Genomic DNA, 12,382 nt, shown 5'->3' with positions numbered 1-12,382 from the left:
TGCTTCACATGTAGAATCTGCTACGACGCTTTGCTTGGAACTGCACCAGCTTACTGCACCCCCATTAAGAATAAATACGTATCCGGTTTGCGATTTAGAGTCGTCCGGATCTGCGTCAAAGCTTGCATCAACGTAACCCTTTACGACGAGCTCTTCGTCACCTCCATACACGAGAAACATCTCCTTAGTCCTTTTCAGGTACTTCATGATATTTTTGACCGCTGTCCAGTGATCCACTCCTGGATTACTCTGGAACCTGCCTGCCATACTTATGGCCAGGCTAACATCCGGTCTAGTGCACAGCATTGCATACATGATAGAGCCTATGGCTGAAGCATAGGGGACGGAGCGCATATGCTCTCTATCTTCATCAGTTGCTGGGCACTGAGTCTTACTCAATCTTGTACCTTGTAACACTGGCAAGAACCCTTTCTTGGACTGTTCCATTTTGAACCTCTTCAAAACCTTATCAAGGTATGTGCTTTGTGAAAGTCCTATCAGGCGTTTTGATCTATCCCTATAGATCTTAATGCCTAGAATGTAAGCAGCTTCTCCTAGGTCCTTCATAGAGAAACTTTTATTCAAGTAACCTTTTATGCTCTCCAAAAGCTCCACGTTGTTTCCAATCAGTAATATGTCATCCACATATAATATTAGAAACGCCACAGAGCTCCCACTCACTTTCTTGTAAATACAAGATTCTCCAACCACTTGTATAAACCCAAATGCTTTGATCACCTCATCAAAGCGTTTGTTCCAACTCCGAGATGCTTGCACCAGTCCATAAATGGATCGCTGGAGCTTGCACACCTTTCCAGCATTTTTAGGATCGACAAAACCTTCGGGTTGCATCATATACAACTCTTCCTTAAGGAAACTGTTAAGGAACGCCGTTTTGACATCCATCTGCCAGATTTCATAATCGAAAAATGCAGCTATTGCTAACATGATTCTGACGGACTTAAGCATCGCTACGGGAGAGAAAGTCTCATCGTAGTCAATTCCTGGAACTTGTGAAAAACCCTTTGCCACAAGTCGAGCTTTATAAACGGTCACATTACCGTCAGCGTCCGTCTTCTACTTAAAGATCCATTTGTTCTGAATAGCCTTGCGGCCCTCAGGTAGTATCTCCAAAGTCCACACTTTGTTCTCATACATGGATCCTATCTCGGATTTCATGGCTTCTAGCCATTTGTTGGAATCTGGGCCCACCATTGCTTCTTCATAATTTGCAGGTTCATTGTTGTCTAACAACATGATTGATAAGACGGGATTACCGTACCACTCTGGAGCAGTGCGTGATCTCGTCGACCTGCGTGGTTCAACAGAAACTTGAACTGGAGTCTCATGATCATCATCATTAACTTCCTCCTCAACCGGCGTTGCAACGACAGAGGTTTCCCCTTGCCCTGCGCCACCATCCAGAGGGATGAGAGGTTCGACAACCTCGTCAAGTTCTATCTTCCTCCCACTCAATTCTCTCGAGAGAAACTCCTTCTCGAGAAAAGTTTCGTTCTTAGCAACAAACACTTTGCCTTCGGATTTGAGATAGAAGGTGTACCCAACTATCTCTTTTGGGTAACCTATGAAGACGCATTTTTCCGCTTTGGGTTCCAGCTTTTCAGGCTGAAGCTTTTTGACATAAGGATCACATCCCCAAACCTTAAGAAACGACAACTTTGGTCTTTTGCCATACCACAGTTCGTATGGTGTCGTCTCAACGGATTTTGATGGTGCCCTATTTAAAGTGAATGCAGCTGTTTCTAATGCATAACCCCAAAATGATAACGGCAAATCAGTAAGAGACATCATAGATCGCACCATCTCTAACAAAGTACGATTACGACATTCGGACACACCATTACGCTGTGTTGTTCCAGGCGGTGTTAACTGCGAAACAATTCCACATTGTCTTAAGTGAGTACCAAACTCGAAACTCAGATATTCACCCCCACGATCAGACCGTAGGAACTTGATCTTCTTGTTACGATGATTTTCCACTTCACTCTGAAATTGCTTGAACTTTTCAAATGTTTCAGACTTGTGCTTCATCAAGTAGACATAACCATATCTACTTAAATTGTCGGTGAAGGTGAGAAAATAACGATATCCGCCGCGTGCCTCCACGCTCATTGGACCACACACATCGGTATGTATGATTTCCAACAAGTCACTTGCACGCTCCATTGTTCCGGAGAACGGAGTCTTAGTCATCTTGCCCATGAGGCATGGTTCGCACGTGTCAAGTGAATCAAAGTCAAGTGACTCCAAAAGTCCATCAGCATGGAGTTTCTTCATGCGCTTTACACCAATATGACCCAAGCGGCAGTGCCACAAAAATATGTCGCTATCATTGTTTACTCTAACTCTTTTGGTCTCAATTTTATGTATATGCGTATCACTATCGAGATTCAATATGAACAATCCTCTCACATTCGGTGCATGACCATAAAAGATGTTACTCATAGAAATAGAACAACCATTATTCTCAGACTTAAAAGAGTAACCGTCTCGCAATAAACAAGATGCAGATATAATGTTCATGCTCAACGCAGGCACTAAATAACAATGATTTAAGTTCATCACTAATCCCGATGGTAGTTGAAGTGACACGGTGCCGACGGCGATTGCATCAACCTTGGAACCGTTTCCTACGCGCATCGTCACTTCGTCTTTCGCCAGCCTTCGTCTATTCCGCAGTTCCTGCTTCGAGTTGCAAATGTGAGCAACAGAACCGGTATCGAATACCCAGGCACTACTACGAGAGCCGGTTAAGTACACATCAATAACATGTATATCAAATATACCTGTTTTTTCTTTGCCCGCCTTCTTATCTGCCAGATACTTGGGGCAATTGCGCTTCCAGTGACCCATACCCTTGCAATAGAAGCACTCTGTTTCAGGCTTAGGTCCAGCCTTGGGTTTCTTCGGCGGATTGGCAACAAGCTTGCCGCTCTTCTTCGAATTGCCCTTCTTGCCTTTGCCGTTTCTCTTGAAACTAGTGGTCTTGCTCACCATCAACACTTGATGCTCTTTACGGAGTTCAGACTCTGCGACTTTCAGCATCGCAAACAACTCGCCGGGAGACTTGTTCATCCCTTGCATGTTGTAGTTCAACACAAAGCCTTTATAGCTTGGCGGCAGTGATTGAAGGATTCTGTCAGTGATAGCTTCTTGCGGGAGTTCAATCCCCAGTTCAGCTAGACGGTTTGAGTACCCAGACATTTTGAGCACATGTTCACTGACAGACGAGTTTTCCTCCATCTTGCAAGCATAGAATTTATCGGAGGTCTCATACCTCTCGATCCGGGCGTTCTTCTGAAAGATTAACTTCAACTCCTGGAACATCTCAAATGCTCCATGACGCTCAAAGCGACGTTGAAGTCCCGGTTCCAAGCCATACAAGACTGCACATTGAACTATTGAGTAGTCCTCCTTACGCGCTAACCAAGCGTTCTTAACATCCTGATCAGCCGTAGCGGGTGGTTCATCTCCTAGCGCAGCTTTAAGGACATAATCCTTCTTTCCAGCTTGTAATATTAGCTTAAGATTACGAGCCCAGTCTACAAAGTTGCTTCCATCATCTTTCAACTTAGCTTTCTCTAGGAACGTATTAAAATTCAGGATGACACTTGCGTGAGCCATGATCTACAACACAAATATATTCAAAGTGGACTTAGACTATGTTCAAGATAATTAGAGTTCAACTTAATCAAATTATATGCTAAACTCCCACTCAAAAAGTACATCTCTCTAGTCATTTGAGTGGTTCATGATCCACTTACACTATCCCAAGTCCGATCATCACGTGAGTCGAGAGTAGTTTCAGTGGTAAGCATCCCTATGCTAATCATATCAACTATATGATTCATGATCGACCTTTCGGTCTCATGTGTTCCGAGGCCATGTCTGCACATGCTAGGCTCGTCAAGCTTAACCCGAGTGTTCCGCGTGCGCAACTGTTTTGCACCCGTTGTATGTGAACGTTGAGTCTATCACACCCGATCATCACGTGGTGTCTCGAAACGACGAACTGTAGCAACGGTGCACAGTCGGGGAGAACACAATTTCGTCTTGAAATTTTAGTGAGAGATCACCTCATAATGCTACCGTCGTTCTAAGCAAAATAAGGTGCATAAAAGGATTAACATCACATGCAATTCATAAGTGACATGATATGGCCATCATCACGTGCTTCTTGATCTCCATCACCAAAGCACCGGCACGATCTTCTTGTCACCGGCGCCACACCATGATCATCTATCAACGTGTTGCCATCGGGGTTGTCGTGCTACTTATGCTATTACTACTAAAGCTACATCCTAGCAAAATAGTAAACGCATCTGCAAGCACAAATATGTTAGTATAAAGACAACCCTATGGCTCTTGCTGGTTGCCGTACCATCGACGTGCAAGTCGATATTTCTATTACAACATGATCATCTCATACATCCAATATATCACATCACATCATTGGCCATATCACATCACAATCATACCCTGCAAAAACAAGTTAGACGTTCTCTAATTTTGTTGTTGCATGTTTTACGTGGTGACCAAGGGTATCTAGTAGGATCGCATCTTACTTACGCAAACACCACAACGGAGATCTATGAGTTGCTATTTAACCTCATCCAAGGACCTCCTCGGTCAAATCCGATTCAACTAAAGTTGGAGAAACCGTCACTTGCCAGTCATCTTTGAGCAAAGGGGGTTACTCGTAACGATGAAACCAGTCTCTCGTAAGCGTACGAGTAATGTCGGTCCAAGCCGCTTCAATCCAACAATACCGCGGAATCAAGAAAAGACTAAGGAGGGCAGCAAAACGCACATCACCGCCCACAAAACCTTTTGTGTGCTACTCGAGAAGACATCTACGCATGAACCTAGCTCATGATGCCATTGTTGGGGAACGTCGCATGGGAAACAAAAATTTTCCTACGCGCACGAAGACCTATCATGGTGATGTCCATCTACGAGAGGGGATGAGTGATCTACGTACCCTTGTAGATTGTACAGAAGAAGCGTTAGAGAACGCGGTTGATGTAGTGGAACGTCCTCACGTCCCTCGATCCGCCCCGCGAACAATCCCGCGATCAGTCCCACGATCTAGTACCGAACGGACGGCACCTCCGCGTTCAGCACACGTACAGCTCGATGATGATCTCGGCCTTCTTGATCCAGCAAGAGAGACGGAGAGGTAGAAGAGTTCTCCGGCAGCGTGACGGCGCTCCGGAGGTTGGTGATGATCTTGTCTCAGCAGGGCTCCGCCCGAGCTCCGCAGAAACACGATCTAGAGGAAAAACTATGGAGGTATGTGGTCGGGCAGCCGTGAGAAAGTCGTCTCAAATCTGCCCTAAAAGCCCCATATATATAGGAGGAGGGAGGGGGACCTTGCCTTGGGGTCCAAGGGACTCCCAAGGGGTCGACCGAGCCAAGGGGGGGAGGACTCCCCCCCCCCCCAAACCGAGTTGGACTTGGTTTGGTGGGAGGAGTCCCCCTCCCTTCCCACTTCTTCCCCTCTTTCTTTTTTCTTTTCCTTTGATTTTCTTTTCTTGGCGCATAGGCCTCCTTGGGGCTGTCCCACCAGCCCACTAAGGGCTGGTGTGTCTCCCCAAAGCCTATGGGCTTCCCCGGGGTGGGTTGCCCCCCCCCCCCGGTGAACTCCCGGAACCCATTCGTCATTCCCGGTAACTCTGAAAACCTTCCGGTAATCAAATGAGGTCATCCTATATATCAATCTTCGTTTCCGGACCATTCCGGAAACCCTCGTGACGTCCGTGATCTCATCCGGGACTCCGAACAACATTCGGTAACCAACCATATAACTCAAATACGCATAAAACAACGTCGAACCTTAAGTGTGCAGACCCTGCGGGTTCGAGAACTATGTAGACATGACCCGAGAGACTCCTCGGTCAATATCCAATAGCGGGACCTGGATGCCCATATTGGATCCTACATATTCTACGAAGATCTATTCGTTTGAACCTCAGTGCCAAGGATTCGTATAATCCCGTATGTCATTCCCTTTGTCCTTCGGTATGTTACTTGCCCGAGATTCGATCGTCAGTATCCGCATACCTATTTCAATCTCGTTTACCGGCAAGTCTCTTTACTCGTTCCGTAATACAAGACCCCGCAACTTACACTAAGTTACATTGCTTGCAAGGCTTGTGTGTGATGTTGTATTACCGAGTGGGCCCCGAGATACCTCTCCGTCACACGGAGTGACAAATCCCAGTCTTGATCCATACTAACTCAACTAACACCTTCGGAGATACCTGTAGAGCATCTTTATAGTCACCCAGTTACGTTGCGACATTTGATACACACAAAGCATTCCTCCGGTGTCAGTGAGTTATATGATCTCATAGTCATAGGAATAAATACTTGACACGCAGAAAAACAGTAGCAACAAAATGACACGATCAACATGCTACGTCTATTAGTTTGGGTCTAGTCCATCACGTGATTCTCCCAATGACGTGATCCAGTTATCAAGCAACAACACCTTGTTCATAATCAGAAGACACTGACTATCATCGATCAACTGGCTAGCCAACTAGAGGCATGCTAGGGACGGTGTTTTGTCTATGTATCCACACATGTAAATGAGTCTTCATTCAATACAATTATAGCATGGATAATAAACTATTATCTTGATACAGGAATTATAATAATAACTATACATTTATTATTGCCTCTAGGGCATAATTCCAACAGTGATTACCCGTTCCTCTTCATAGAAAACCCAACGCAGATTACGAGTATCACTGGCCGGGGAGAAAGATGCCTCCACAGCCGATGTCCTTGCTGATACGAAGACGAGCCATTGATACTTCACAGCCACATGGTGGGACATGTATGGGCCATCAATGTGGGTGCTAAAACCGGCGGATCTCGTGTAGGGGATCCGGAGTTGTGGATCTAGGAACAATGGTAACATGAGACAAGGGAGACAATGTTTAACCCAAGTTCCGACGGTCTCAAAGAGGTAAAACCATACGTCATGCTTTAATCGTACTAATTCCATAAGGTACATAATACAATATAATCTACCTCAAGATCATATGATTGTGTTCTAAACCCTAAGGCGGGTAATCGTGTCCCTAAAGACTAAACCCCTCGGCTTATATGCACCGCGGGTACCTTGGTTATACATATGTTAGGTCGCTAATTAGGAATAAACACGCCAGCTATTAGGAGAGTCCTTGAAGTATACACCAAGTCTTTGGTACTTTCCACCTTGATCACACTCACAATCACAACTTAGGTAGTCCTTCCTCCATTGGTCGGCGGGTCATCAGGGTGACCCGTGAACGACATGCCATACAAGTTGACACCCCTTAGTCTAGGACACCACCACACAACACAAACACCCCTACATAAATAGAAAGGCTAATCTAGTCTGACTTGGGTGGTGGTAGAGGGGACGGTGGAGCAAGGCGTCGGGCGATGGTTTAGAGTTTGGCGATGACCCGGTCGATGTCGTCTCGAGCAATTGGCTTGCTAAGCGGCCACCAAAGTTGTAAGAAACCACACATTTTATATATCGCGTCAGTCACATGTAGGGAAATCACATATTCAATCACCAATTTAAGTGAATGTTTCAAAGCATCCATGCAAGAGCACCCACAACCACCCATAGAACGGGCCACGTCGTGGGTCCAAAACTAAGGACCTCTCGGAACATGTCTGGGAGGATGTTATGGCACCAACTACGACCAACGGGCCGCATCATGGGTCCAAAATGAAGGACCTCTCGTAACATGTCTGGGAGGATGTTGTGGCACCAACTACGACCGACAACCTCCCTAAGGCATCTCCAAAGGAAATGAGCGAAAGTACACATGAAGAAAATGTGGTTGGAGTCCTGCCGCACTTCACAAAGTGGACGTGTTCCCTCACTAGGTCGGTTCAACTTAAATGAACATACCACTGAAATGTGTATTTTTCATATTCCTATATCTTCTATATCTAAATAGGAGTCAAATGCACCAAAAGTCCTAAAAGTATTCCAAGTCTGTTAAGTGAAATCGTTCACTACGGGTCCTATATGTGTATTTTACGAGCAGGTTTTAGGACCTTCTTGACACACTTTGAATACTTTTAGAACCCGCGGTGAACGATTTACACGCATTTAGGATCCACGGTGAACAATTTTAAACTTTTACGACCTACTTGACACACTTGAAATACTTTTAGGTCCTTTTGTGTATTTACTCTCTAAATAGCTAGGGTCGAGTAACTATTTCTCTCAACATGTAAGCATGCCACGTCATTTCACAACATACATGAAAAAAGGCCCACCAACACTATCACATGTCTCTCAATATGCAAGCATGTCACTTTATCGTTAAACAAGCATAAAAAAGCTCATCTCAACATGCAAACATATGTAAGAATTTTTAATTTTTTTTCTATTCATATTTAATAAAAAATAATATAACTACATAGTAATAAAACATAATAAATTATGTGTATTTTCACTTTTAGGTTTTTATATTATTACTTTATAAATGTTCATGTTTCATGCAACAAATCACACTGAAATATATAACAAAATATCTCCGCATGTGCGGGGTATCATCTGCTTCCTCCGTTTCTAAATATAAGTCATTTTAGAGATTCTAGTACGGACTACATACGAATACATATAGACATAATTTAAAATATAAAATTCACTTACTTTGTTTTGTTTGTAGTCTGTAGTAAATTATCTAGAAACACTTACATTTAGTAACAGATGGAGTAGTTTTGAAAATCCTACAAATCGAAGAGGGCCGTAATAGTTGTGACTGTGAACAAAGTTGTAAAAAGTACGTTTTTGTAGGCCGCAGCCAGAGGGTACATAGTTTGGTGTAACTAGCAGTAGGCGCCAGCCTGCTGGTCCACTTCTCTATGCACAAATATTCCCGACCTCTGCGGCTCCAATTTGCAAAAGCTACTCGAGAATTAACCCAACCCACCCGGCCTCCTCCTACCAACCAAGCAGCTCCAAGCCTCCAAACACCAAGAAATCCACAGAAACTGAGATCTCTCTCTCTGACCCGACGGATCCCGGGTTGTTGTAGTTGGGCAATGGCGACCGACGCGATCCTGGAGACCATCAAGCCTCGGCGGAGCCCGTGGCTAGAGGACCTCCCGGTGACGAATGGGGGCGGAGGCGCAGCGAAGGGCGCCAAGGTCGACCTGAGCGGGATGCGCCGGCGCGTGTCGTCGTCCTTGTCACTGAGCCTCCAGCCGCTGTCCTCGTCGTCGTCCGCGGCGTTCCGGCGCGCGCGGTCGATGCCGTCGATCAAGGCGCTGGCGGCGGCGGGCGCGGTGCGGCAGTGGTGGGAGTGGGGGCTCGGGTGGGTGATGACCCGGAAGCCCTCGTTCGCGCGTGGCCTCGAGATGAACGACGAGGAGGCCGCCGTGCTCGGTTGCCACTGCCGCGGCACGCTCCGGCACGTCTTCTACAAGGCGCGCGCCGAGGTGCGCCGCCTCCTCGGCCGCGACGGCCTCCCGCTCGGAGGCGTCGCCGCGCAGGACTTCAGGTACGACTCCGTCAGCTACGCCCAGAACTTCGACAACGGCGACGTCGACGCCAGATGCTAGCCGCTTCGCCTGATCACGCGTGGATTCGGATGCCGCCATTCGTGTCGAAAGGGGAGGTATACATGGGCACATGGCTCGGTCGATCGATCGATCATTGCGGCATTAATTGTTGCATACGAACTATATTCAGCTTCTTGAACGCGGCAATAAACCGAATTGTTTGTAAGATACTGGTAGCATATAGCACGGCGTGTGTGTGTGTGTGTTTCGTCTCGACGATCGCAGCTGATCCAGCAGCGAGTGATGCGTACTGTCGAGGGACCAGATGTATATTTCTTCCACTCTTCGTTCTTGTGTTTTTCCGAGTCTTTTCTTGGATACATCCGTCCCTACCCTACAATGTAACAGAGCCCGTGGATCAGGATGGGGATCTCGAGCTGGCAAAATGTACATGTTCCTGTAACACATTGCAAAAGCAAATCAATAAGCATTTCCGGAACGTGAATCAAGTACTCAGTCAGACAAGGAGACAAGCTTGATGTTCTGTTTTTTTTTCCTTCCCTGTGAGATTCAGATCTGGTTCTTGTTCTGGTTCTGGTTTAGGGTCCCTTTCTTTGCAGCTGTGCACGGCGCGACGCGGGAGCAACTGCTCATTGCCCGCCCGGGGTCGTCGTCGTCCTCCTCTCCCGGTCGGGTGCCGGAGGTGTTCCCCTTTGGGTTTGGCGCGAACCGATCTGGGAGGTGATGGCAACTTGGCGCCCAACGGGGGAGGTGCGGGTAGGTGTCGTACGTCTATCTTCGCCTTCTCCTCGCGATCGATATAGTATGTGGCGTATGGTAGGACCAAGCGAATGATGAGCGGTGACTGAGGGTGAGCTATTACGCCATGTCTACACGGTGAAGGTGGTCACATGCACATGCGTGCGGCGGTTGTTGCGGAGGGATCAACCGATTCCGGTGCGGAGACACGGGCCGTGTCGGTGGAGACCGCGATGGTCCTCCTCGCGTCCAGGCCGCTACACTCGGCTCAGCCCGGGACTTAGCCCACATTATGGGACGGTCCTTTGGATTCCTTCCCATTACCGGGACCTCCTATATGACGCACTCTGAGTCAAGTTGATGCGGTTTCGCACAGGCAGGCCTTCAACTGGGCCAGCCCATGAAGATAGAGAACGACACAGAGCATGCACTGTAAAATCAAAAATTTGCAGATGGGGGATTCAAACACATGATCAACTGTTATACACAATGCATTCCTTCCAGCTAAGCTAGCAGCCATATCTGTCCTCATAGGAGCATCAAACATAAAAAACCAAACAGGCTGCACAGATCCAAAATAGTTTAGGAATTTTGAAAGCATTTTTTCTCTGTGAAAACGGAATGCTCTGTGAAACCAAACACTTTCCAAACTTGTAAACAGTTTTTAACATTTTTGAAAAACAGGAACATTTTTCTAGAATCATGAAAAACAAATAAAACGGGAACATTTTTCATATTCCAAAACGAAATTTGGAAATGTGAACATATTTTGAAATTACTGAACAAAATTTGTAAACACGATTTTTTCAAACTTGTGAACATTTTTCGAGGCTGGAACATTTTTTGAAACTCCTGAAAAAAGAAATGTGAACAATTTTTGAAACTTATGAATAGTTTTTTAAACATGAATATTTTTTCAAAACTGTCATAAATTTAAAAATAAAAATTCAAACATATGTTGTAAAACAAGAACATTTTTGAAATTCATGAACAAAATTTGAAAACACGAATTTTGTAAAACTTGTGAACATTTATTGAAACTCCTGAAAAAATGAAACGTGAACAATTTTTTAAACTTTTGAACAATTCTTCGAGACATGAACATTCTTTGAAAAATGTCATGAAAGGGAGAACACATTCATACAAACTTTATAAAACAAGAACATTTTTTTTAAATCCCAAATATTTTCTAAAAGTGTGAACATTTTTTTGAATTTATGAACAAAATTTTAAAACACAATTTTTTGAAAAAGCTTTAACTTTTTTGGCAAAAATACTTTTTTTGGAAATTCCAAAAAATATCAAAGATGTTCTTCAAAATAAACAAAAAAAAGGGAAAAAAGAAAAAACAATCAGAAGAAACCAGCTTGGAGACTCCAGAAGATTCTAAAACCGAAAACGCTTAGATGGACCGGTCCAATCGGAATTATAGCTCAATTCTCCTATATGAAACAATGACATTTTGACGTAGAATGCGTCGAATAGGTATTTCCCAATAACTCGGGTTTAAGTGCGAGCGCCCTCAACTGTAGTGGACGGCCCAGCATCGCTCGCATCCATCTTGGTTCGCTGGCTCGCATCCCATCTTTTCGGTTAAAATGGTTGACCAGTGAGTCCTCTAGTTATTTTTTAATTTCATAAATTTTAAAAAACAAATCATTGATTTTGATTTAAAAAACTCATGGATTCAAACAAACTTCATGGATTTAAAAAATCACAAATTTCAAAAATGTCATCAATCTTGAAATAAAAGTTTATGGAAATGAAAAACTTCACCATATTTAAAAATCATGAACTTAACAAGTGTTCATCGATTTTGATTAAAAGAATTCGTGCAGTAAAGGAAAAGAAGAAAAGATGAAAAGAGATTTATGTAAGCACGCCAAATGAGTTGTCTTGTTTGTTACTTCAACTTACACTGAACGAGGAGGTCGCATTGGATCACACCTTGTGCATTCTCTTTTGCAGGTTAAACAGAAAAAGGTAAATGGGCCGACCCGGGACGACAAGGGGTGGGGGTGGGGGTGCACCTCTTTGCGAAAACCGAAGTAACGCGCGCTGAAGGCACCGGATAGGACTT

At 44.8% G+C, this 12,382-nt stretch overlaps 1 protein-coding gene across 1 annotated transcript; it reads left to right on the top strand.

The window, feature by feature from the left end:
* The first annotated feature begins 8,751 nt into the window (after window positions 1-8,751).
* LOC123407738 lies at window positions 8,752-10,042 on the top strand. The gene has a single exon (XM_045100938.1). It carries the CDS (start codon window positions 8,905-8,907, stop codon window positions 9,601-9,603), a length of 699 nt encoding a protein of 232 aa, XP_044956873.1. The 5' UTR covers window positions 8,752-8,904; the 3' UTR covers window positions 9,604-10,042.
* Window positions 10,043-12,382: the final 2,340 nt, after the last annotated feature.

Source organism: Hordeum vulgare, chromosome 7H, assembly GCF_904849725.1.
Source record: "Hordeum vulgare subsp. vulgare chromosome 7H, MorexV3_pseudomolecules_assembly, whole genome shotgun sequence".
NCBI classification, from domain to species: domain Eukaryota; kingdom Viridiplantae; phylum Streptophyta; class Magnoliopsida; order Poales; family Poaceae; genus Hordeum; species Hordeum vulgare.
The sequence above is the reverse complement of the archived record's forward strand: the minus strand, read 5'-3'. Positions and strand labels throughout refer to the sequence as shown.

Excerpts from the sequence above, each read along its gene's own strand:
- LOC123407738 (XM_045100938.1), top strand. The coding sequence starts at position 8,905 with ATGCACAAATATTCCCGACCTCTGCGGCTCCAATTTGCAAAAGCTACT.